The sequence below is a fragment of the Osmerus eperlanus genome, chromosome 21 (assembly GCF_963692335.1).
Source record: "Osmerus eperlanus chromosome 21, fOsmEpe2.1, whole genome shotgun sequence".
In the NCBI taxonomy this organism is placed as follows: domain Eukaryota; kingdom Metazoa; phylum Chordata; class Actinopteri; order Osmeriformes; family Osmeridae; genus Osmerus; species Osmerus eperlanus.
In genome coordinates, this window is record NC_085038.1 from 2,460,573 (window position 1) to 2,486,961 (window position 26,389).

General features: G+C 48.3%; 4 protein-coding genes across 6 annotated transcripts; 2 read left to right on the top strand and 2 right to left on the bottom strand.

The window, feature by feature from the left end:
• Positions 1 to 1,913: 1,913 nt before the first annotated feature.
• Positions 1,914 to 3,721, bottom strand: LOC134007320 (C-reactive protein-like). Its single transcript, XM_062446702.1, is given in 4 exon segments — positions 1,914 to 2,126; positions 2,128 to 2,440; positions 2,814 to 2,916; positions 3,442 to 3,721. Coding segments are annotated over 4 exon segments (702 nt in total). The 5' UTR covers positions 3,515 to 3,721.
• Positions 3,722 to 5,383: 1,662 nt separating this feature from the next.
• On the top strand, positions 5,384 to 9,503 carry LOC134007321 (protein eva-1 homolog A-like). The gene is made up of 4 exons (XM_062446703.1): positions 5,384 to 5,953; positions 7,521 to 7,771; positions 8,258 to 8,578; positions 9,199 to 9,503. The coding sequence occupies exons 1-4, from the start codon at positions 5,946 to 5,948 to the stop codon at positions 9,309 to 9,311; spliced, it is 693 nt and encodes a 230-aa protein (XP_062302687.1). The 5' UTR covers positions 5,384 to 5,945; the 3' UTR covers positions 9,312 to 9,503.
• Positions 9,504 to 12,521: 3,018 nt separating this feature from the next.
• LOC134007315 (glycerol-3-phosphate dehydrogenase 1-like protein) lies at positions 12,522 to 17,739 on the bottom strand. 2 transcript variants are annotated; one of them, XM_062446694.1, is made up of 10 exons: positions 17,618 to 17,739; positions 16,048 to 16,120; positions 15,664 to 15,841; positions 15,179 to 15,319; positions 14,747 to 14,885; positions 14,499 to 14,611; positions 14,275 to 14,394; positions 13,943 to 14,056; positions 13,188 to 13,294; positions 12,522 to 12,947 (listed from the first exon to the last, which is right to left on the bottom strand). In XM_062446694.1, exons 2-10 carry the CDS (start codon positions 16,086 to 16,088, stop codon positions 12,851 to 12,853), a joined length of 1,050 nt encoding a protein of 349 aa, XP_062302678.1. In that variant the 5' UTR covers positions 16,089 to 16,120; positions 17,618 to 17,739; the 3' UTR covers positions 12,522 to 12,850. The 2 variants fall into 2 exon arrangements, with proteins under 2 accessions (XP_062302678.1, XP_062302677.1); XM_062446693.1 differs by lacking the exon at positions 17,618 to 17,739 and having other exon boundaries at positions 16,048 to 16,218.
• LOC134007301 (oxysterol-binding protein-related protein 11-like) lies at positions 16,151 to 26,246 on the top strand. 2 transcript variants are annotated; one of them, XM_062446676.1, is made up of 13 exons: positions 16,151 to 16,303; positions 17,643 to 17,711; positions 17,836 to 18,011; positions 18,366 to 18,445; positions 19,104 to 19,292; positions 20,123 to 20,327; positions 21,433 to 21,578; positions 21,887 to 22,024; positions 22,251 to 22,734; positions 22,872 to 23,058; positions 23,497 to 23,679; positions 24,100 to 24,253; positions 24,564 to 26,246. In XM_062446676.1, the coding sequence occupies exons 2-13, from the start codon at positions 17,650 to 17,652 to the stop codon at positions 24,618 to 24,620; spliced, it is 2,061 nt and encodes a 686-aa protein (XP_062302660.1). In that variant the 5' UTR covers positions 16,151 to 16,303; positions 17,643 to 17,649; the 3' UTR covers positions 24,621 to 26,246. The 2 variants fall into 2 exon arrangements, with proteins under 2 accessions (XP_062302660.1, XP_062302659.1); XM_062446675.1 differs by lacking the exon at positions 16,151 to 16,303 and adding an exon at positions 16,581 to 17,125.
• Positions 26,247 to 26,389: the final 143 nt, after the last annotated feature.

The following is a 26,389-nucleotide window of genomic DNA, read 5'->3' on the forward strand; positions in this document are numbered from 1 at the left end:
ACAAGGGCGCGGCGACCCGCCGTCTCCTCCTGCACGAGGTGGCCACCGGGGAGGTGTGGGTCCGCCTCGACCTGCAGCTCTTCCCCAGCAAGACGGCCGCGCCCAAGTAGGGGCGGGCCACGCCCACCGCCAGGGGTGTCACTCACCTGATGATGTCACCGAGGGCTCTTGACGTCCTGGAGAGTCTTGAGGACGGAGTCTTAGTTTCAGGAACGAGTCTTAGTTTGGGGAGGGAGTCTTAGTTTCAGGAACGAGTCTTAGTTTGGGGAGGGAGTCTTAGTTTCAGGAACAAGCCTTAGTTTGGGGAGAGAGTCTTAGTTTCAGGAACAAGTCTTAGTTTGGCGAGAGAGTCTTAGTTAACCACTGGATGTGATGTGAGGATATCTCAGGATTTCTACATTCTTTCTTCCTCTGTGTCTATAGTACTGCACATTCAGACCTCTTATGACAACGTATGATAAGGTATGCAGTAGACATCTGTCTCTGCCTCTGGTGGGATTCCCAGTGCCTGAGCCAGGAAGCTGGAGAGCAGAAGTATTGTTCTGGAGCAGGAAACAGGAAGCAGGAAGTGGTTCCTGGTTGAGGAAGGCCTTCACATAGGGCTCTACACGGACGCTTGTAACCAAATCACCTTGGGAAAATAGTTTATAATAATAATTGAATAGCTGTTTGCATTTTTTGTTGTTGATTACGTCAGTCTACTAGCACCAGTAACAAACACCACCAAGTTTCAGTTCCTTTTACTCTCAATAAAACTTTTTTTGTGTCTTTTTTTTAAATGTAATCTCATCCGACGGTTGAAGTAGCACTGTAAACCGAAATGGGCGTCGTCTTGAGGGTGGAGGTGGAGGTGGGGTGGAGGAGGGGTGGAGGAGGGGTGGAGGAGGGTGGAGGAGGGGTGGAGGAGGGTGGAGGAGGGTGGAGGGGGTTCTCCTTTAGTTCTAATTGCCATTTTCAACTCTATAGTATATTCTTCCCTCCCTCGGGTTAACCTCTGACCTTCCAGGACTGGAGATGTGTGAACGCAGTTCCCCTCTCCACAGGCCCACAGCGTCATGGCAGGCCAGTGACTCTGCTGATACAGCCTGATACTGCTTCTACTGCCCCCTGGTGTCCTGGCTGCTCATGGAAGGTGCTGTAGGAGTTTATTTATTTTTTATTTATGCGTACATGACTATCCTGAGGTTAATGCCGACCAGTTACACAGGTGTTGTGATGTGTGCGTGCTTGTTGATGGGGGGATCACGTCAGTGCTTGGGACAAAACCTTATGTTTTAGCAGCTGAAATTCCACTCCACACTCCTCCTTCAACACCTCTGTGTATTTGTCTAGCTGTAACTCTTTAGTTCATGTATTTCAGAAAAAAACGATTTTGTGTTTTAATTTTTTGTTTCTTTTACTTTGACATTGGTTGATATGTTAGTTGGCCCCTGTGCCGCCTGTTTAAAATCAGCCTGCTCCTATGTTCACTGTTGTCTTGTATGAAACTCCTCCAATCAGGGTTCTATAAGGATAATAAAAGGTTTTCAAATCAACCTTGTGTATGTGTGTGCGTTGAACAAAAGGTTTCTCAAAAACGTACAGTAACAACAACAGAAGAAATGTTTTTAATAGAATATTGATGTACTGTATTCCTCCTCCTCTATCTCCACCTCTGTCTTCCTTTTTTCTTTTCTCCCTCACTCTCATTCTCTCCTTTCTTGACTCATCTAGTCTCCTTCACTTTTTCCTCTCATGCACATAATGTTCCCTCCTTCCACCCTCCCATCACCACCCTCCCCTCACTCTACACTCTCTCCCTCTACTCCACCATCACCTCCCTCCCCTCACTCTACACTCTCTCCCTCTCCTCCATCACCACCACCCTCCCCTCACTCTACACTCTCCCTCTCCTCCACCACCACCTTCCCTCCCTAGACCTGACACTGCTGGTCCTGCTGCCTCTCCTCCACCACCACCCTCCCCGTCAGGGTGTAGCTCAGGCCCCTCCAGTTGAGCACGTTTCCGGGCGTGTAGTTGAGGTCGGCGGTGAACCTGCGGATCTCGCAGGGCGACAGGACGTAGTCCCACATGTGGACGTCGCTGATGCTGCCCACGAAGGCCTGCTCCTTGCTGAACCCCCCCCCCGTACGAGTCCTGCTCCTGCCCCAGCAGGATGACGGGGCTCCCGTCCAGCCCTGCGCCGCTGTAGCTCTGCCTGCGCGTGCTGGCCTTGCCGTTGACCCACAGCTGGCCCAGCCCACTAGCGGAGTCCCAGGTGCCGCACGTGGATGACCAGGTGTTGAGGAGGTCAGGCAGCTCTTTGAAGGCCAGGCCGACGTCCCTGATCCAGAAGGACACAGAGCCCAGAGTGTTATCTTTGTAGAGCATGATGTCGTTGTGGTGGGAGGGCGTTGCCATGGAGAACAGGGACTGGCCCTTCCTCTGGTCAGTGAAATACCTGGAGGAGAGGGACGCACACACACACGTTGACACGTGTGGGGGTCAGATGGCTGAGTGGTTAGGAAATCGGGCTATTGATCAGAAGGTTGCTGGTTTAATATCCTGCCGTGCCACATGACGTTGTGTCCTTCGGCAAGGCGCTTCACCCTACTTGCCTCGGGGGGAATGTCCCTGTACTTACTGTAAGTTGCTCTGGATAAGAGCGTCTGCTAAATGACTAAAATGTAAATGACACATACAGACACATGGGAGAAGGGTGTAGCTTAGTGGTTAGAGCACCTCACTACAATCAAGAGGTCGCAGGTTCAAGTTCCCCCTCCTCTGTGCTGTGTGTTGTTTTGGATATAAGGGCTAAATGAAAACATTACTACCTGAGACACACAGTGACAGAGGCAAATATCTTCTTGGTTGGAATGAGCTTAGCGTAGGCAGAGTCCGACTCCGCTGGGAAGGTAAACATCTTAGCACTCAGATCTGCAGAGACGGCGAACATCATTATAAAGTAGCTGTCTGAAACGTGACATTATTCATCTGAATCTATGCTATATGTACAGTAGGATATATACAATTCCTAACTTAGAATTAAAAAATGCATAGTATGAACACATTTAGATCACTGCCACAGTATGGATCAAAAATGTCTCCCCCCCCCCAAGCAGTCACCAGTGCCCACAGATTAGCATGGAGGCCTTCAGAGAAGACAAGGAGAGACTCCCCAAAATGCAGAAAAAAAAATGGAAGAAGCGTCGAGAGGAGCAGTGAGGGATCCCCTCCTCCAGAGACGGTTGATCTGAATCACACCATCAAACACCCTAATAACATCCATCCTTTACAATTCATATAGGAGATCTAGACATTTTAAACGTATCTTGACTTATTACAAACTAAATCCAAACCAACTTGCGCCGGTTTAACTATTTGTATGTTGCTTTGGATTTTTTTTCCTCACATAAATAACGTGTAACAAGTATGAAGGAAGAACACAGAGTCAGAACTCACCCTGAGGAGCGGACCAGCACACAGTCGTCATGACGACCACCAGGAACAGTCTCTCCATCTGACCGGGCAACATTGTTGAAATAATGTCAGGTATTGCTGCTATACAGAATGTAGTTTGAGATATGGTACCCCAATCGTACTTCTGATGTCCTTTTTATACTTGTGTGTGTGTGTGTGCGTGTGAGTGAGTATGTGTGCGAGTGTGTGTGTGTTTGTGTGTAATGAAACAGAAGTATCAGCTGAACAGGGTGTTGTCGGGTCTGTAAGTGTCTTGTTAGGAGTTCGGTTACCTCTGGACTGACTCGGTTCCCCTGGAGTTGGAGCAGGACAGTTGTGCGTGTGCGTGTGTGTGTGTGCGATGGACAGTAGACTGTGTGTGTGTGATGGAAAGTAAACCCTGGGAAAAAAATAGGAAGTGTCAGGGTTTCGTTCTCCAGGGAAAGCAGCTGAAAGAGGACTTGAAAGGAGCCGGACCAGCAGTTCTTCACTTTGCTGACAGTACGGTGGTCACATGATCCCACGGTCACATGATCTAGCGGTTACGGAAGTCGTGGAAGACACTGCAGGGCACTCGTTGGTGTGTGCCACACGTGTGTGTGACATCATCATTCACTTTATATCACAAACTTATGTCACGGCCATATCCCAGACTCATCATCAACCCTCCCTCAGGCACACTCACAAGTGCATACACACGTGCGTGCGTGTGTGTGTATGTGTGTGTGTGTGCCTGTAGTATACAAAATGGGATGACTGTGTGTGTGAGTGTGTGAGTGCAGTTATGTTAATATTATTATCCCTGGAGGGGTATGGAGGGGAACTGGAGCGTTTAACATGGATGTATGTGTTGAGATGTATCCAGACGGACAGTCATGGTGTGTGTGTGTGTGTGTGTGTGTGTGTGTGTGTGTGCGTGTGCGTGTGCGTGCGCGTGCGCGTGTGCGTGTGTGTGCATGGAGGCGTCTCCGTCTGTGTGCTGGGAGAAAGTCTGCGGTCTCACAGGCCTCCAGGGGTGAGGGCTGTGTCTCAATACCCTGCAGTGGCCTCCTCCCCTCTACAGCCCTCTCCTCCCCTCTCCTCCCCTCTCCTCCCCTCTCCTCCCCTCTCCTCAGCCCTCTCCTCCCCTCTCCTCCCCTCTCCTCAGCCCTCTCCTCCCCTCTCCTCCCCTCTCCTCCCCTCTCCTCAGCCCTCTCCTCAGCCCTCTCCTCCCCTCTCCTCCCCTCTCCTCCCCTCTCCTCCCCTCTCCTCCCCTCTCCTCAGCCCTCTCCTCCCCTCTCCTCCCCTCTCTACAGCCCTCTCCTCAGTCCTCTCCTCCCCTCTCCTTGCCATCCTCCCTGCAGCTCAGAGGAACAGCCCTGACAGTCACGGGCCCTGGTCGGCCTCTCTGTCCTGCCTGGAGCCTGATTCTGGAGCTGGAGGAGGGAAGGAGACTGGACTGAATCATGTAGATCTATGGTCCATTACAAAAGGACCCATGAGCATATATATACATATATAGAGATAGACACTGATATAAAGAGAGAGAGAGAGAGAATAAGGGAGGATAAGAGGAGGAGACAGATAGAGGTTCCGCTTTTGCAGATTCAGTCATGGGAATGATTCGATTAGAACGACTGTGCATGAACAACCGTCTTATGTAACACACACACACACACACTCAAAAATAACGAGGGGACTATCTCAGCCCAAAACACAAACCAACCAAAACACACACACACACCCCTCTTCTCCAAACACAGCAGTAGCTATGAGAGGGATGATTATGGATGTTTTTGTTTGTTGAATGATCTCTGCCTACCTTACCCCTCTTCTTCAACATCCCCCCGTCTCTCTCTCCCTCTCTCTCTCTCCATCTCTCTCTCCATCTCTCTCTCTCCCCCTCCCTCTCTCTCTCTCTCTCTCTCTCTCTCTCTCTCTCCATCTCTCTCTTCTCTGCCCGGGTCTGTGTTGTCAGTGGGAGGGGGAAAGGAGGGTTAGTGTGTGTGTGAGTGCGTGCGTGCGTGCTTGTGTGCACGTGCGTGCACGCTCGCACAAATGTGTGTGGATCTGCAGGACTCAGACGGTCTCTCATCATATTCCAGCATTACAGGTCTGCAGTCCCCTGGAGCACAAACTGGAGCTCTGGAGCTGGGAAACCTGGCAGGCAGAAAGACACACCACTAGATGATCTGCTCAACACACCTCCCCGGAACTCACAACCAACGCTCTTGATTCTAGTCTGGAGTTTCTTGACTTTCTTCATGGAGTTGCAGTGTTCCTATCAATGAAGAATGACCATGAAGCTTATGTGGACATTCCCGTGAAGAGTGGATGACCTGTGGATGACCTGTGGATGACCTGTGGATGACCTGTGCTCACCTGATTCCAGCTAGTCTCTGGGAGCGTGAGGAGAGAGGAGGAGAGGAAAAGACAGAAGGAGTAGAAGAGAGAGAGAAGAAGAGGAGAGAGGGAGAGGAGGAAAACCTGAATGCTCCAGAACCAGCTTGACGTGGAGATGGAAGGTGATGACGCTCTCAGCATTTGCTTCAGTCCGACTAGACTCTTGTCCGACTGGACTCTTGTCCGACTGGACTCTTGTCCGACTGGACTCTTGTCTCACTAGACTCTTGTCCGACTGGACTCTTGTCCGACTGGACTCTTGTCTCACTAGACTCTTGTCCGACTAGACTCTTGTCCGACTAGACTCTTGTCTGACAGGACTCTTGTCTGACTGGACTCTTGTCGAGTGCGGTTTGATTTTTAGGGGGGGGGGGCGTGCACCTTTGATTGGTTCCATTGTGTCAGACAAGATCAATTAATCACAGCCAATTGTGTGTTAAAAAAACAAACATATAATATTAATAATACAACAAATATATATATGTATTTACACTGCATTTCTTAAAAAAATATTTTTGGGTGGATCTTTATCTACTGCTAAATGATAAAAATCATTAGAGCACCTTTCTTCCAGTGTGTTCGTAGTCTTAGTACACTCTTTTCTGTTCTTGTCTGACTCACTGACTTTCATTTTCTATCACTATCTTATCTCTAATTTTCTGTGTATCTCTCTCCTCGTCTTCCCTCTCTCTCTCTCTCTCTCTCTCTCTCTCTCTCTCTCTCTCTCTCTCTCTCTCTCTCTCTCTCTCTCTCTCTCTCCTCTCTCTCTCTCTCTCTCTCTCTCTCTCTCTCTTTCCCTCTCCCTCTCTCTCCTCGTCTTCTCTCTCTCTCTCTCTCTCTCTCTCTCCCTCTCTCTCTCTCTCTCTCCCTCTCTCTCTCTCTCTCTCTCTCTCTCTCTCTCTCTCTCTCTCTCTCCTCGTCTTCTCTCTCTCTCCCTCTCCCTCTCTCTGGAAAGGCTGGTTGTCTGGATGAATCAGTCTCAGAAAGACAATGCTGCAGGACCCAACAGGATATATACTGTGCTTGTGTGTGTGCATGAGTGTCATAGAGAAAGAAAAGGGGGGAAGATAAAACATTTTAAAATAAAATAAGTTCCAATTGTTTTAATGTACGGACAGTGGTGGTCTAGTTATGTTCAGTAACAGCATACACACACACGCACACACTCAGATGCTCTCTACAAACACACATACAAACACATTCATGTTCTCTCCAAACATGCACACACACGCACACACAGATGCTCTCTACAAACACACATACAAACACATTTATGTTTATGTGTGTGTGAGCGTGTGTGTGTGTGTGTGTGTGTGTGTGTGGTGAGGTCAGCAGGGTCCTCCAGCACTGCAGAGTAACCCAGAGTGTTAGTGGGTCACTCTCAGCCGAAGGGCGTGTTCTCATCGTACTGATGGTAAAAGAAGCCCCTAGGAGAACCAGGGGAGACGTCTGCTTGCTTGTGTTTTAGATGTGTGTGTGTGTCTGTGTCTGTGTGTGTGAGGGTACTGTGTTTTAGGAGTGTGTGTGAGGGCTACCCTCATTAAATATCTATAATTTATCATAACACTTTTATCTCTTTTTCCATCTGTCATTTCTCTCTCTCTTCTCTCTCTCTCTCTCTCTCTCTCTCTCTCTCTCTCTCTCTCTCTCTCTCTCTCTCTCTCTCTTGTCTCTGTCGTGCGACCCTAACCCCCACAGACAGGGAGCACCCTCTGCTGCTCTGAGAGGACGCCTGGAAGCAGAGGGGAGAGGAGGAGGAGGACGAAGGGAGGAAGGAGAGGATATATGAGGGAGGGGAAGCTGCTCCCTACTACCTGTCAGAGAGATATTTCCAGTGACATCATGAGTGTTCCGCCCACTGGAACCCCGAGCCCAAATATGGAGGTGAAGGGCGTTTCCCAGGAGATGGCGTTGCTAAGCAATGCCTTGGCAGCCTACACCTTTCTAGCAGGTAAACTAAGCAACAATGGATGAAGGTGGTATTTAATAAGCTCTACGGTTCAACTACTGCTCTTTAATTTTGTGTTCTCTCATCATCTTTGCCCTTCTCTCTCTCTTTCTCTCACCCCTTGCCCTCCGTCTCCCCCCATCTCTCTCCTTCTCCCCCCATCCTATCCTCTCTCTACCCCCCATCTCTCTCTCTACCCCCCCAACACCCTCTCTCTACCGCCCCCCCACCATATCTTTTTATCCTCTACCCCCCATCTCTCTCTCTCTACCCCCATCTCTCTCTCTCTCTACCCCCATCTCTCTCTCTCTCTCTCTACCCCATCATATCTCTCTCTCTCTACCCCCCATCTCTCTCTCTCTCTACCCCCCATCTCTCTCTCTCTACCCCCATCTCTCTCTCTCTCTACCCCACCATATCTCTCTCTCTCTACCCCCCATCTCTCTCTCTACCCCACCATATCTCCCTCCCCCCCCCCCCCACCCTCAGACCATCCAGAGAGGGCAGCGCTGGTCTTCGTCAGCGGGGTGTGTGTTGGTCTCCTCCTCACACTCTTTGCCCTCGTCTTCCAAGTACACTGCCGGACCGACTGTCACTACAGCAGCAGGAGGAGACGTCACCACGACGACAGTTGCCCTCGTCTTCACCGTGGCGACCCCCACTGCCCCATACACCACCCTGCAGTGGCGGTGACCGGCGAGGACAGCCGGTCGGGGGACTTGGATGACGTCACTGCCGACCTGTCGTCACGGAGACGGAGGCTGTCGGAGAGAACGCTGGTGCGCACGAGTGTGTTCACGTCGGCAGAAGGTGAACACACACTCACACACACACTCCCTGTGGTGACCATGAGCAGTGTGCTAGGACGTGGTGGTGCTCTGCTTCTGTTCATGGTCCTTAAATATCTTACAACCTAACAGCCATCGCTCTCGCTCACTTCAAACTGCACACCTGCATACACACGTGTGTGATGTGTTCTTGTGTGTGTGACACAACACATAAACATTTACATTACATTTACATTTAGTCATTTAGCAGACGCTCTTATCCAGAGCGACTTACAGTAAGTACATTGGACATTCCCCCCGAGGCAAGTAGGGTGAAGTGCCTTGCCCAAGGACACAACGTCATTTGGCACGGCCGGGAATCGAATCAACAACCTTCTGATTACTAGCCCGACTCTCTAACCGCTCAGCCATCTGACCCCCCATAAACACACAGGAATGCATCAGCGAGTACACAAACATCAATGCATCAGTACGCACAAGCTTTCACACACACACACACACACACACACACACACACACACACACACAGGAACGCATCAACTCACACACGTCACAAGCAAACAAACCAACAGAGATTGGGACATCGGAGCATTTGGGACATTTGAACCGAGTTCCTTCATCTTGTCTTGCTCTGGTCTGCAGAGTTGGAGCGAGCGCAGAGGCTGGAGGACAGAGAGAGGATCCTCCGAGAGATCTGGATCAACGGACAGCCTGACCTGAACACCATCACACACAGCCTCAACCACTACTACTGAGGGACAGCCTGACCTGAACACCATCACACACAGCCTCAACCACTACTACTGACGGACAGCCTAGGAGTGTGTGGGTTGGGGTGTGTGTGTGTGTGTGTGTTTTTTTAAATTATATTTGTGACTGTGTGTGTGTGGTTTATGTGTGCCTGTTTTTCCCATGGTTAAGAGGACACAGCTGCCTTCTTCTCACAGCAGTTAGTCTCTGGTGTGAGTCAACAGCGCCCTCCAGAGGCAGGAGGGCCAACAGGCAGTCTGTGAAAGCCTATGGACCTGGCAGTGAGCCTGAGTTTTGCTGTGTTCAAGATGGGGAGATATTTATAAATGATAGACATGGTGTATATTCCACTCTGTGAGGGCGGGGTCTCTCACAGGGGTTATGTTTGTTTATAGAGAAACAGGAGTGACTCCTATCTGGAAGAGGCTTGTCATCAAGAGATGTCAACAAACCAAGTTAGACATGTGGCAGTGCCCGCCTCAGACCCCCCTTAGAACCGAGCCCGTGTGGAAGGCATGTATAATTGAAAATTAATCTAATTAATGTGTCTTTCTTAAATTGTATCGCTATTTTGTTTCCATTAAACGTGAGGTTTCCTGGCTCTATTAAAGATTTAACCGGTCATGTTGACATGGTTACAGTGAAGGGGAACTGTAAATCTCTTTCTCTCTTCTTTTTCTTACTGTGTAATTCTCTTTCCTCTTTCATCTGTTCACTCCCTGTATATAAGTCTGTGGTTCACTCTCACTCTACTATCCACTGCTGCAGAGTTCTGAGGAAAGGACATTTAATGAGTTGAACTAGCTCTTTAACAAGAGATAAAGTTTAATGTAAACCATTTGTCACTAACATATTCTGCAAACACATTTTTAAAGATTGACATAAGGTATTATCTCTGCAAAGTATATTTAAAAGGCAAAACTTGAAAATGTATCAGTTACAATGTTGTTGGGGATGTTTTCCAGTATCATTACAGTATCAACGCTGTGATTTTTATATCCTGCCAGATGAACAGTGCCAACTCAACATGTCTGAAAGGGATCCAACGCTAATGGCCGCCAGTTATTCGAGTTATCTTGAAGCGCTGCATCCAAACACTTGCAAAATTACACCTGTGTACAGTACCTGTGACATGGCACTCTGTACTTCCTCAGTTATCCTCAAAAACAACGTTCTACTTTCTCTTTCACTAACAGACAACTTTCCCTCGTCGTCCTAGGTTTAGGCTGTGTGGTGTGGGTAAATGTAAATTAACAGTCAAATGAATTGTTAGCCAGATTAACTAATTAATTTTAGAACGGCATACCCACGTTACAAGATTCTTGGCAAGATTATTAGCAAGTTGGATATTTTTTGACCTTGCTCGTAGGCCTACTGCGTTTTCTCCAAGAGTAAAAAGAGAAGGAACCCAAAAATAGGAGAATCAACAATATGGCTTCAGGTAAACAATCTTAATAATCTAGCAACAAACTCATGATATCATTTTGAACTTCTCAACGAAAAAGCAACGTATCTTTCTCTTTCCCCTTTCTCTTTCTCTATCTTACTTGGTCTGTCTCTCATCCTTTTGTCTTTTCCTCCCTCTCTCTGACAGGTGACTCCCTCCATCTCTCAGAGCTGAGGATTGTGCTGCTGGGGGGGAGATATGTAGGGAAGAGTTCATCAGGAAACACCATCCTGGGCAGAGAGGAGTTTGACCTGAGGACAGCTGCTCAGTGTGTGAAGAGACAGGGAGAAGTAGCAGGGAGGCAGGTCACTGTGGTCGACACTCCAGGATGGTGGAGGAATCTCCCTGTAGAGAGGTCTACTGAGCTGGGTAAACAGGAGATAGTATGCAGTGTGTCTCTGTGTCCTCCAGGACCCCACACTATCCTCCTGGTTATAGACTTGGATGATGTGTTCAGAGGAAGAGAGAAGATCAGTAGAGGGACATCTGCAGCTTCTCAGTGAGAGAGTCTGGAGTCACACTATAGTGCTGTTCACTTGTGGGGACCGTCTGCGAGACACAACCATTGAACAGCACATTGAGACAGAAGGGAAGGTCTTCCAGTGGCTTGTTGAGAAATGTGGGAACAGGTATCATGTCCTCAACAATGAGAACAGGGTTGATGACACTCAGGTCACTGAGCTGCTGGACAAGATGGAGGAGATGGTGGCAGCAAACAGAGGAGGCCACTATGAGATGGACAGAGAGAACCTGGAGAAGATAGAGAGAAGGAGGGCAGAGGAAGAGAGAGCACAACAGAGGCTGATTAAGGTGCAGGAACAGAGAGAGACTCTCAGATCACTAATGGGTGAGTTTATTTCAGTGTCCATCCAGAGTGATGGTGTGATTAATCAAAGTGATATGCAGTATACTGGCTATGCAGAGACAGGGAATAGTATGAGAAAATGTTTTCAAATGTGGGCGTCGCAGGACAGCTTATTCTTAGAACTGAGGATGTGGCCAGTAAATATACATTTTACAGTAAGATGGGGGGACAGATTCGCAATTTTTCCAAGTGTCAGGGACATGTGTCATCTATGTATACTGAAATCGATGCACCTGGTTGTAACTAAAGTGCACTTGATGTTAAAAAGGAGAGATCTGGGACATTCTGGGATGTCTTTCCCCTCTCATTCCCATGACAACCTTCACTTTCTCAGGATCTGACTTTAATCCGGTGGAGGACAAGATATGACCGTGGAAACAGACTATGCAACACATCCCGGTATCTCAAGGACACAATATTTAAAATGTTTCTCTGCCATCGTACACCCATAACATGGGCGATGGTTTCCAAAATAAGTCTGTACATTGCTGTATCAATGATCCATGATCAGAGCCGCACCGCTCTAATAGTCTGTCCCAGGTGACCTGGTCTACAAGAATGTTGTTAACGATCATTTTTTCTGATCAAAACAAGGCTTCTGCTGTACTTTACTGAAGTTAATGATTTAAATAAAGCTGAATGAAATTTAGATTTGGAATTTGCGTTTCTGTGATGGAGGATCTGGGCCTTATCAGACACCCACCTAGGAGGCTCCATCCCCCCCAAACCCTGATGCCCGTTCAGCCCGAGGTGGGGGCTCTGTCCTGGGGCAGCCGGCTCCCTGACGCTCCCATGGCAAAGTGTTGCTCCTCTACTAGGCCTCTGACATCACCTCAGACCTGTCCACCCCCTACCCTTTTACCTTATATAAGTCTGCCCTCATTTCCCATGAAGAGTAATCCATGAATGAAAACCATTGTTTTTATTTAGGTAAATACTAGTTCTGCAGTACAAAAAAAGTTGTTTAAAAAACAAACGTGTTTCATTATTTAGACACAACAAAAACCACATTTCAAATAGTGTGCGTTTCATAATTCCATTGGCACTCAGGTACAATTACCAACTAGCAACAAAACATTTAGTGAAGATCTAGTCAAACACACATTTAACATAAAACATATTTCGATATGTTGTTCTAACAGGCACAGTGTGTGGATGCTTGGAGTTTTAGAGAACCCCCCCTGGTGGTATAGAAGCGTTACTGCAGGACTGGTCTCTGGCTGAGGGCAGCTTCACATGTGCTGAGGGTGGTTCTGAAGGCAGGTGATGAACTCCTGCACCGCTCTGCCCTCAAAGCAGATCTGATACACAGCTGCAAACAGCGGGTACCTGAGAGGCAGACACACAGGGCACCAAGTTGTAAACGTAGGCATTGATGTACCGCTTACATTGATGTAGCAGCTGTTAATAAACCACATTGTTTTGGCTCTTGAAAAAAAAGGACAGAGGCCAGTGTTAGCTAATGCTAGTGTTAATGCTAATGTTCATGCTAAGGCTAATGTTCATGCTAAGGCTAATGGTCATACTAATGTTAACGCCTCTTTAAAGAGAGGGTGATATTAGACTCACTGTTTCACCATGTCTCTTTTCATCAGAATCTTGTACACCTCAGCAGAGGTTTGTGGACCTTGCAGCTTCTGACCGTTGAGCATCTCTACCTCCAGCTCCTCAATAGACTGCGGACACACACACACATTTTAATATTCCACACAGGTGTAGATGAAGTATCATCAAGTATCCGCACGAGGAAACCCTCCGCCTGGTGGGACTGACCTTGGAGGACTTGGCCTGGTGGGACTGACCTTGGAGGACTTGGCCTGGTGGGACTGACCTTGGAGGACTTGTCCTGGTGGGACTGACCTTGGAGGACTTGGCCTGGTGGGACTGACCTTGGAGGACTTGGCCTGGTGGGACTGACCTTGGAGGACTTGTCCTGGTGGGACTGACCTTGGAGGACTTGGCCTGGTGGGACTGACCTGGGAGGACTCGGCCTGGTGGGACTGACCTTGGAGGACTTGGCCTGGTGGGACTGACCTTGGAGGACTTGGCCTGGTGGGACTGACCTTGGAGGACTTGGCCTGGTGGGACTGACCTTGGAGGACTTGTCCTGGTGGGACTGACCTTGGAGGACTTGGCCTGGTGGGACTGACCTGGGAGGACTCGGCCTGGTGGGACTGACCTTGGAGGACTTGGCCTGGTGGGACTGACCTTGGAGGACTTGGCCTGGTGGGACTGACCTTGGAGGACTTGGCCTGGTGGGACTGACCTTGGAGGACTTGGCCTGGTGGGACTGACCTTGGAGGACTTGGCCTGGTGGGACTGACCTTGGAGGACTTGGCGAAGGCCTCGGCCACCTTGCGGTTGCGTCCCCCGTAGCAGGTGGTGATGAGGTCGGCCACACCGCAGCTCTCCAGGAAGGTGACGGAGCTGACCTGGCCCTTCAGGGGAGGAGTCAAGGAGTTATTATGTGTTCCTGGTAATCAATCAGTATAGATCACATTTCTGTCTTGCTATTTGCCCATATAGTCTATCTTATCGTTCATTCATATACAGTATACACACACAAACACATATATATACAGTAGTGTGTTGGGGTGTTTGTGTTCCTGCTTTAACCTCAATTGGATCCTGAGTTTGAAAGGCATTTCTTCCTGACCTTGCAGAAAAGCTTGGAGAAGGACACCATCTCCATGAGACCCAGACGGATGACGGCAGCCTTGGTGTTGTCCCCGAAGCCCAGACCGTCACAGAAACCTGCGCCCACGGCAACGATGTTCTGGGCCAGACAGACGGAAAGACGTGAGCAAGCACACTGTACCCCAGCAGTGTAAACTCACAGCAAATGAATCAAATATAACTGTTCCATGTGGAGGGCTGTACCTTGAGAGCTCCACACAGCTCCACCGTGTCACTCTCCTGCACCACGGTGATCCTGAAGTTCGGTGTCTGGAGCAGCTCTTTAAACACCTGGCCGTTTGGCTCGTTCTTCGCCCCTGTTACGGTCAAGATTTGAACGTGTAACTGAAGTTCCCGGTGCGAGTAGAGAGACTGTGATTTGTACAACCTCAACAAAAACCTTTAAAAAGAAATGGTGTTGTTTGACGTTAAAAGCAGAACGAGGGCCTTACCAATGGTGGTCTCACAGAACTTCTCGTCTGCGACCTCGTTGGCGATGTTGGCCCCCATCAACACGCTGACTTCTATCTCCAGTTTCTCTCTGATGATGTCAGAGATCAGCTTCAGACCCTCCGGGCCCTCGTCGATGCCCTGGACGAGGAACAGAGAGGAAATTCATGTTTCTCCCTCTTTCTCCTCCCTCCTTCCTGTTTCTCTCTCCGCAGAATTTTTGCGGTGACTCACAGCAAAGTTTAGGCCACATTCTTAACACTTTGAAACTGTTTTTAGAGCCTGTGATCAGATCATACAGGATTCCTCTGAGTTACTCAACAGAGGTGTCTGTATCTTACACAGATAGCAAGACAGGGCAAGGTCTGAGTGCCAGGAGACATGATAGTGTTTTCCTATCTAGATGATCCAGATCTATATCAAGCTGCTCTTACTTTGATGAGGGAGATCCCGATGGTCCCCTCTCTGATGTGTGGTTTCATCTGATCACAGAGCTTCCCGATGAACTGGTGTGGGATGACAAACACCAGCACACTGGCTCCTTTCACCGCCTCGGTCACTTCGGGAACTGCAACCTGAGGAGTGCCGAGACATCAGCTTTGATTACATAGATGTGATGATCTTCTGGATGTGGACCTACATTCATATTAAAGAAATCATGTAAAATGTAAGCTATCTCGCCTCTCCAAAGGAGATAAGTATTTAACGATGTAAACACATGGCACTGTGCTAGGTAGTGACAGTCCTTAATGTATGAAGGCCCTTAATGATGAGGAATAAAGGTCAAGGTTCACTCCTATCAATGGCTGATTGTTTATATACATTATCAAAGTCCCTGACAGACATAAGTGGAATTGCACTATTCACACAGAAAGGATTTGATCCTTGATCGTTTTCCCTGCCCAAAAGTACTCCTTACCACATTTTTGGGCAGTTTGTGACCTGGTAGATATTTGACATTCTCGTGTTCCGTATTAATGATCTCTGTCAACTTTCTGCCATTGATCATTTCTTCATAAACCCACATGTTTACGATTGGATCAAAGCGGTTGGATCCTTTAACATTGTGTCCAATGATTTTGGCTATGGCAGAGCCCCTGAAAAATAGAAACAGTAAGGTTTCGACCTCTCACGAGACTATTGGCACCTAGCCAGATCGATCAACCAAAATGTATAAATGTCCATTTATGCTAACATTATTAAGTCCTTACTTTTCATTAGTAGGATACTTTTGTATTTGAAAATAAGCCATCTAATTGTCACAATTAAACACACAATTCGTGTAGGCAAAACGAATCCATACCAGTTTCCCGATCCAACGATGCATACTTTCTTCGCAGGCATTTCTTGGATTTAGTACGGTGTCTGTAAAACTCCTGATACAAGAGTAGCGTACTTTCAGCAGGTCGTAATAGTTTGACTGTCAACTTCCTTATACGCCCAGAATCCTTTATCTAAACTAGGATGCTCCACCCTTTGATTTGATTAGCTCACACTGCTGCCAGCTTTTCCTTTCTTCATAGCTGTAGAGTAACAAGGGTGCGTCTGGCAAACTATAGGTATGTACGCTTGTCATGACAAGCATTTTCATCCACTATAATTTGAGCATTTTGGCGAGAATTCATCAATGACATATTGACTGTGAGTCGAATGATAGTTAGGAACTTTATTTTCTCAACCTCAGAAATAGTAGATAGTTTAAAGCTTCAAACAAGGAGCAAATGCACTTGCGATATGTGTCATCATGAGACAAACACAATCGTAAAGGTTAAGCACAGTGGATATAGAAAGTTGGGGGACTTTTATTTTGAAGTCAACTGTTTATGCCACTTTGACAGCTCTCGCGGATTGATCACGTGTTTCAGTGACAGATTATACTGTAAACAATTAATCGAGGGTTTTATTCGAATATACTGTGATGAAATTATTCATCCGTCAATTAGATAGTCTATCTAGATAGCTAGTCTATTTACATAGCTATCTAAATGTCCTCGTAGCTTAATCGGTGTTTAGAAAAAAACATGTATAGGGAATGGCACTGAAAGCAAGGCCTGTAAATAGGCTAACTCTAGCTAGCTGGCTACCTACTTGAACAAATCTGTTGAGAACATTGCGGAGCTATCTTCCTCCTAGCTAGCCTCGAGGTTTGTAGCTGGCTAGCTCGTTAGATATTAGCTAAAGTTACTAGTAGTATCCTGGCATTTAAGCTGGTAGATAGCTGGTACCCTGGCAGACGGACAGTGTTTGAGCGAGCTAGCCATGACTATGCAAGGAGAAACAACGGCATTACGAATCTCCGACAGTGAAGGCAAGCTTGATGTCCTTACTCAGAACAGGACTCCGAGTTCTGGGAGAGCTAGTTCGAAAGGCTGGCAGTACAGGTATGGTGACATCTGTCTGGCTATGCTATGCTAACTAGCATAGAATGATGCTTGCCAGGGTTTACTGGACAGTTACCGAGAGTGGACTAGATGCACCGGCGTGTGTGAAAATGTCCTACATTACAGGCACTGTTTACAATGAGTCAATTCACTGTTCCCACCATGGCATGTGTAGAATCATAGTATGAGCACAGTCAAAATGAATAGTGATGTGACAGCGTGCAGTCCAACTATCTAGCACAATAGCTAATACTACCCGGCTACTTGGCTAACTGCTAACTGACGAGCTGACAGATTTAGCTAGCTAACAAACAAGTCACATTTTGTCTGAAATTGAACTTTGGTCTATCTTGTAGACCACTTGCACAACCAGTAAAGCAAGTAGTGCTAGTCTCTACTGTGCGGCTAGACACTAGGTCAGGTGTTTTCTATTAGGAAGCTGGTTTGCCAATTCCAGTTGATGTCATTAACCGTTTATCAGTAAACACTTACCCTGATCGGTCTTGATTTTGTATAGTGACCACATGGAAAACATCGATGGCTACTTGATGAAATACACCAATCTGGTTACAGGATGGCAATACAGGTGAGTGGCTGGATAGCACAAAACGGATTATTCTATTTCTACCCAATATTATGTCATTGAAATGAGTCACACTTGGCGTCAACAATTATAAATCGCTTTACTAGTGTTAATTTGCCTCATACAGGTTCTTTGTGTTGAACAATGAGGCTGGGTTACTGGAGTACTTTGTCAATGAACAGTCCAGGCCCCAGAAGCCTCGCGGGACTCTCCCGCTGGCCGGGGCCGTCATATCCCCGAGCGATGAGGACTCCCACACCTTCACCGTCAACGCCATCAGTGGAGAACAGTACAAACTCAGGGGTTGGTAGATACCCGCCCTCTCTCTCATGCTCTTCATTTTAGCAAAAAATACATTGGTTTCAATCACAACTTGCTCTACCATCCAACTTCAGTTCATAGCCGTAAACAAACTTTTTGCTTGATCTGCTGTGTTTAAAAAAATATATATGCTCAATAAGCATTATCTCAGTGTTTGACTAATGGACAGAGAATATTTTCAGACTGAGTGGTTTGGCGATGGAACATCTCATCCATCATGTATTGATTCGGAATGTTTTCTAATTATCTTCTGTTGTCAAGTTAATCATTCTCAGGGATCAATGAGGTTTTCTTGTCTGAAGTGTAATGAGGTTCCCTGGTGTGTGTGTGTCTCAGCCACAGACGCCAAAGAGAGACAGCACTGGGTGAGCAGACTGCAGATCTGCACACAGCACCACACAGAGGCCATGGGGAAGGTGAGACCAGAGCGCTCTCTCTCTCTCTCTCTCTCTCTCTCTCTCTCTCTCTCTCTCTCTCTCTCTCTCTCTCTCTCTCTCTCTCTCTCTCTCTCTCTCTCTCTCTCCTCTGTTGCTTTATCTTTTTCTCTCTTACACTCCCTGTCACTCGCTTCTTCTGTTGCTCCCTCTTTTTCTCTCTTACACTCCCTGTCACTCGCTTCCTCTGTTGCTCCCTCTGTCTTCTTTCTCTTTCTCTCTCCCCTCTGTGGCTTGCTCTATCTCTCTCTCTCTCTCTCTCTCTCTATATATATATATATATATATATATATATCCCCTTTCACTCTTACTCCCTCTTGTTAGAGCATGTACATCACTTCCTGTTTTGTGTCCTTTATCTGACTCAGCACTGTGTCCTGGGTTTTCCTCCTTACAGATTAACTTTTGTTGATCACAGCGTTTAGTTTCCACTGTTAGTTTCTTTGGCTTTGATGTCATATCATTTACAGTTTCTAATCTGAACATACCCAAAGCTAATATTAAGCATTATTTTATACACACTTAAAAATGTTGTGGGGGGTAAATAATAATATTTGTGGCTGTGCACAGAGAAGATTTTGTGTATGATAATATTCATCTTTTTTTTCTTTTTCTTCTCCCATGTTGTTTGTGTGCTCAGAGCAACCCTCCTCCCAAGTCTCGCAGCTACTCCACGGTGTCCCAGGGCAGCGGGAGCTCCCCTCTGTCCCAGCGCCGGCCCAGTCACAACGCCGCCTCCGTCTTCAGCATATCCCAGCTCCACAAGGGCTCCTCTCTCTACTCCAGCAGGAGGTCACTGCTGCCTGACCACCTGATGGACGCCAGGGAGGTGAGACAGGGAGGCCAGGGAGGTGAGACAGGGAGGTGAGACAGGGAGGCGAGACAGGGAGGCGAGACAGGGAGGCGAGACAGGGAGGCGAGACAGGGAGGCGAGACAGGGAGGCGAGACAGGGAGGCGAGACAGGGAGGCGAGACAGGGAGGCGAGACAGGGAGGCGAGACAGGGACAGAGCCTCTGTCTTGGGTTACCCTGTAAAGCGTGTAAACCAAATAGGGTCTAATCCCACGTAGCAAAAGTGTCTGCTTCTGTGTCTCATCGTGGCTCGTGATTGGAGGAGAGGCCGGCAGGGGTTAGCGTCCAAAAAGTTACTACCACATCTTTATTTCTTTTTAATTATTTTTTCTTTCATGTATTTTTCTTGTATGTTCCACATAGCAAAAACAATTAAATCACACCTGGGCTGTCCAACTCCGGTCCTGGAGAGCTACCGCCCTGTAGTTACTCATTCCAACCATAATCTGGCACACCTCACTCTAATAATAGGGTGACGAGCTGAATCATGTTTCCTCCAGCTTGCGTTGGCGTAGAAACCAACAGGACGGTTTGCCTCCAGGAGTGTAGGGTTGGACAGCCCTAATCTAGACTAGCCTCATTTACTGAAAGGAATGAAACCACAGACACAATCATAATTATAACAGTGTTCGTTTAGCAGACACTTTTAAATGGAACATCATACAGGGCGATTTGAACCTGTTATCTCTTTACCTGCAGTGAAATGCTCTACTGCTGAGCTACACCCATCCCAACTGCCCAAAACCCATCTCCACATACCTAGCACCTGTTGTAATCTGTCCCCTGGCCCTCCCCACTCCTCCCCAGATGATGGTGCAGGCCCAGGGGCAGCACAGGGACCTGATCCAGGGCATCGAGGGCCTGCCCCCGGCCCCGGGGCCCTCCCTGTCCCCCCTGGACCAGGACCTGCTCATGCTAAAAGCCACCTCCATGGCCACCATGAACTGCCTCAACGACTGTCTCCACATCCTCCAGCTGCAGCAGGTGGCCCGGCAGGCTAGCTCTCTGGGAGGTCAGTCCAGACGTCGGGAGCTGTGTGTGTGTGAGCGCGCGTGTGTGTGTGTCCTTGCTTGATCGAGCCTGTGTGTGTGTGTCCTTGCTTGATCGAGCCTGTGAGTGTGTGTGTGTGTGTGTGTGTGTGCGCAAGGAGGGGGTGGGTGTTCATGCCATCCCACTCATTGCTCAGTGCATGTTGGATCTGATGTTGACAGGGGAGGGAGTGTGGAGCTGCAGGGACAACATGGCATCGCTTGCTTTGTTGTTTGAGCCTCTCCTCCTAGTTTTACTATCTAACAGTCATCTGATACTGACCCTGTTTCTGGTAATACTGAGAAGGAAGGATATTAGTTTTCAAAGACAGTGTGTGTGTCCCCATCCTGTACCAGACACAAATCATTAGTACTGCTGTCCAAGCTCTGGTCTCCCAGCAGGACAGCCGGTCTAAATGCACGGCTCTACGGCGGTGGAATTATTCTCCATAATTGATGAGGAGCAGTGCCTATTCTTACAGGCTGTCTCCAAGGTAACCTGATCATAAACAGGGAAACTGGATTAAATGTTGATTGGCCATCTTCACGGTTACCCATGAGATCAGATGAAAGGATCACCGATTGAGAGAATGGGGCCTGTGCCTGACTTGTAAAACCATTGTCCCGTTTGAAATGTGGCAAACAGTTTGTTGACAGTTTCATAGTGCTAGAGAGGATCTATCCTAGTGTGACATACAAGCTCTTGTTATTCACCATGTATATTTCATGACCCCAAGCAGGGGACGGAACGTCGGGACACCCAATCAGACGAAGCCGTCAAGTACCTCAAGTCAGGTTAATTAGTATAGTCCCCGCCCTTTTTCCGTGGTGATTAGCAATCAGGAGAGAAGCCGAAAGGGCTTATCCAATAGGAGGTCGGGGACGTTTCCTTTTGGGGCGGGGCCTAGCGTATCCTGATACTCTGTCGGTGGCCGGGGTCAGGTGGCTCTCCAGGGCTCAGTGGGAGATCAGCCCCTCCCCTTGGCTTGGTGGCTGTGCCCGGCTGTGTGTGTGTGGATGCTCTGGGTCTGTGCTGCGGTGGTCTGGGCACCATGAGCAGCTGTGAGCCTGTCTCCTCTTCCTCCGCAGGCCCCACCATCGAGTGGCTGGAGCCCCAGCTGCCTGAGCTGCTGAACAACGGGGGCGGCCTGGCGGGGTTCCCCCCCGGGGACCAGGCAGACCTGGAGGGCAGCCGTCTGGACCTCACCAGCACCGAGTCCTGCAGCTTCTCTGGGGTAAGACTGGGGGGGGGGGGGGGGGGGGGCACTGGTCCTGCTGCAGGGAGACAGCCACTGTGTGTGTGTGTGGTGTGTGCCTGTACTCAACCAAGTCAACTCCACCCATGTTCAATAAATGCATTTTTTCAAACAAACACGACAAACTTTTCTCCAGGATCTACCCTTCATAATGAGTGCTGTGTTTATGATGTTACTGCCTTCAAGGGTGTGTACTGCTCACGTCTGTGTGTGCTCACACTACTCTTTTGTCCGTCCGTGCGTGCGTGTGTGCGCGCGTGTGTGCGCGCGTGTGTGTGTGTGAGCAGCAGGAGGACATAGACGAGGAGGAGGAGGCGGAGGACTCGTTCTCGGACAAGGAGGAGGACCTGGGGGTGGTGGAGGAGGAACGCAGTGTCATCCTACACCTGCTGTCACAGCTCAAGCTGGGGATGGACCTCACACGGGTCGGTCCAGTTCCCCCACACACACACACACACACACACACACACACACACACACACACACATCCAGAGTCTTAGATGGGAGGCTCAAGTAGACAAAGACACTATATAGTAAGGCAGGCCTCGGGTCGAGGTGAATGGTGATTATACACAGCAGAGGGGTGAATAATATCTACAGTTACTGTAATCGATATTCTATCTCTCTGTGTGTGTGTGTGTGTGTGTCTAGGTGGTTCTTCCCACCTTCATCCTGGAGAAGCGCTCTCTGCTGGAGATGTACGCCGACTTCATGTCCCACCCGGACATCTTCGTGGCCGTCACCGACGGCGACAGCCCCGAGGAGCGCATGGTTCGCTTTGTGGAGTATTACCTCACCTCCTTCCACGAGGGCCGCAAGGGAGCCATCGCCAAGAAGCCCTACAACCCCATCATCGGGGAGAGCTTCCACTGCTCCTGGAGGGTGCCCAGGACCAAGGAGGCCCAGCAGGAAGGCCCCCCCGCCCAGGGCTGCCCGCCCGCCCGGGGAAGCCCCACCCAGGGCTGCCCCCCAGACTGCTACCAGGTGCGCTTTACGGCCGAGCAGGTGTCCCATCACCCGCCGGTGTCGGGCTTCTACGCAGAGTGTCAGGAGAGGAGGATGTGCGTGAACACACACGTGTGGACCAAGAGCAAGTTCATGGGCATGTCCATTGGGGTCACCATGATAGGAGAAGGTACACGTTCACCATGATGTCCATCCAGACTCCCTAGTTCTGCTCCGTCAAGTCAGTCAGGCTTTTCTATTGAGGAGTTTGTGACCAAAGTGTGTGTGTGCGTGTGCGTGCGTGTGTGTGTGTGTGTGTGTCACCAGGCTGCCTGCACCTGTTGGAGCATGATGAGGAGTACGTGTTCACCCTGCCGTGCGCCTACGCCCGCTCCATCCTCACCGTGCCCTGGGTGGAGCTGGGGGGCAAGGTCAACGTCACCTGCCCCAAGACGGGCTACTCAGCCATCATCACCTTCCAGACCAAGCCCTTCTACGGAGGCAAGCTGCACAAGTGAGTGTCCCCTTCTGCAGGCTGCTGCTCCCAGCTGCTTGCATGCTCTGTAACGGGTCACATGCTCTGTAACGGGTCACATGCTCTGTAACGGGTCACATGCTCTGTAAAGGGTCACATGTTCTGTAACGGGTCACATGGTCTGTAACCAGTACCATGTTCTCTAACAGGTCATATGTTCTGTAACCAGTAACATGGTCTGTAACCAGTAACATATTCTCTTAACAGGTCATATGGTCTGTAACCAGTAACATATTATCTAACAGGTCATATGGTCTGTAACCAGTGACATATTCTCTAACAGGTCATATGGTCTGTAACCTGTAACATGCTCTGTAACTGGGGAGGGAAGGGTCTTTTAGTGGCCTGACATTGTCTACTCATCTGGTTCCCAGTCAGTTTCGGGTCCTTAATAGCGACGTGTGCGTGTGCGCGCAGGGTGACCGCGGAGGTGAAGCACAACACCACCAACGCGGTGGTGTGCCGTGTGCAGGGAGAGTGGAACGGAGTCCTGGAGTTCTCCTACGGCAACGGTGACACGCGCATGGTGGACGTCACCAGGCTGCCCGTCACCAAGAAGCGGGTCCGGCCCACCGACAAGCAAGGACCAAACGAATCAAGGTCCGCTCCAGTGTTTCCCCTAGGTTTACAGCTTTGGGGCGGGCGACCATGTAGAGACAGAAATGACATGCCGTTGTGTAAATAAGATAAATAACATAAGGCCATTTAGTTTGTTTAATAAAAGAGCAAGCTATAGACCTGTTTTATAGGAAAGGTAACCTTAAATGACCTATTTTGTGATCTGGTGCTATATAAAAATAAAAAAAAAACTCAGTCAGGTGGCTGAGCGGTTAGAGAAGCGGGCTAGTAATCAGAAGGTCGCTAGTTCGATTCCCGGCCGTGTCAAATGACGACGTGTCCTTGGACAAGGCACTTCACCCTACTTGCCTCAGGGGGAATGTCCCTGTACTTACTGTAAGTCGCTCTGCATAAGAGCGTCTGCTAAATGACTAAATGTAAATGTGTGCGTGTGTGCGCCAGGCGGCTGTGGCAGCATGTGACCGAGGCCTTGCGTCAGAAGGACATCGACAAGGCCACGGAACACAAGCGCCTGCTGGAGGAGAGGCAGAGGACGGAGGAGAGGCACCGCGGAGAGACGGAGACCGCCTGGAGGACCAGATACTTTGACAGCGAGGTGCGTAGCTCGCAGGCGCTGGGGGCGCTTGTTTTGTGGCTTAGGACAGCATGGGCGATGAGATGCTGTAAATCTGTTCTGAAAGCTAAATCTACTGGGAAAAGCACTTTTTAAATTGTTTAACTGGCCGGGAGCCTTTACACAACCTCAATCTGACTACTTTGAAGTTACTTTTTTTTCTTTTTCTTTTTTATTTGAGATCACAGTCGATCCCTTTTTAAAGAGTCTCAAGATGCCAGGCTAAGTGTGTGTCATGTGACGTGTCATGTGACCTATTGGCTAATGTTTATGACTCATCTCTCTTTGGCAGGGTGAAGGCTGGGTGTATCACAAACCACTGTGGAAAAACACAGCCCTCAAATCTTAGTCCCGGCAGCCAGGCGGACAATCCGACGGATGGACCCACGCCCGCCTCCCCCTCTCCCGGGGTGTGTGTGCGCGCGCGCGTGTGTGTGCATATTTGCTGGTTAGCATTCTGTAGTGGTTGAGACAAAGAATGACCTCCACGTCCACACACCTACGTGAAGTGGAGACGATACCAGACAGGCGTGATATCTCTCTCGCACACACGCACATGCACACACGCGTGCACACCAAGCGAGAGGCTCTGGAGGTGCAAGCTTTCGTACCCTGAATCACCTTTTGTATAATCAACCATACGAATGAGGACATATTCCTGTACAGATTAATGTATCTACGCAGCCTTAACATTGTCAGATGAGTGAAACTCGTGTTGGCTTCTACTGAAGTCATGAAAGGGAGGTTTTTGGGGTAGAGGGCAGGGGGGGGTTATTTACAGTTTATTTACCTCGTCCCAAGTATGTCACTGTTATAGAAGGGAATTTAGGCCAGACGTTCTCTGGAAAACCTGTGTTATCGACAGAGCGAGGCCTGATGTAGCCACATTCCCTTATTTGGTGATATCTCAGCTTGCTGTGAGCATGAGGAGACACAGAATGATGCTGAAAAAGGTTGTTTTTCGACCACACGCAGTGTTTTCGTGTGTGTGGGTGTGTTGGTGTGGATGTGTGTAGGGAAAATGCGTGACATCTATGGAATGAGTTTGGCCATAGTGGCATGCTGCATACAAGTCAACTGATCTTATGTTCTTTAAATATTCCCCAGAAAGTTACTGCAGTTATTGTCTGTGATGTTTGTGATTTGTGCACAAGAACAAATGAATGTCCTTCTAGTGGATTTGGATACTTGCTCTGAATTGACCTCCTGCTTGACGACTGATAGAAACACACTTATATGCATGACGGACAAGGCATTTCTGTTCACCTTGTACTCTGCAAGAAGCTGTTGTCAGCATTCACATTTGTTATCATTATGATTAAAAGCTTTTAACCAAAATAAGCTGTTTTTCCCCCCTCTGATGCATAGATTTTTTTTTCTTGTGCAAATAATGTTTATTGGCTGATGGACTTTTTTTTTTTTTCTTGTGTCCATATCATCCAGTCTACCTAAAATGTATTCATAGCTTGCGTCTCGGGTTTATAATACATACATAATCAACCAGAATGAGGAGCAGAGAGAACAGACTCTTTATTCAATCAATGTTTCAGTCAATGTTTAACTTTTGCATTGATGAGCGATCCTCCACAATGTGGTGCCTTACTAAGCAGTATCCACCTGTTTGTCTTCCAGTGTCAATATTACTCCGCGTTCCCAAATCACAGCTAACAGTCTTAATCCATTAGTTGTATCCCTTTCACTCGCATCCTGTATATAAATCATGTGAATTATGCCAGGCAAGTAAATGTTTTTTTAGGGGTATTTATGTTAGGCTACTCTTTTGAAGAGAGATGTTTGTGTGTTTTCATGTGTGGAAACAGAACCCCAAATGCTAGTTCATCATATCCTGTTGACTTGGTCATCTCATTGTTTTGCTGACCTGTGAAATGCACTGACGTTGAAGGTAACACGACACTTGTAGTCTTATATATGTGTGATGATAATGAACGATACAATAAATTGCCTATCGATTATGTATTATGTTGTCTGTCGAAAGTAGTTATCTGTAGCCTACTGCATGTTCGGCTGATGAAGAAGGCTGATTATATTCTGTAGTCCAATAGGATTATTTGGATTTATAGTTTAGCCAAATGCTTCCTAGTTTGATTTAGTTTAGAT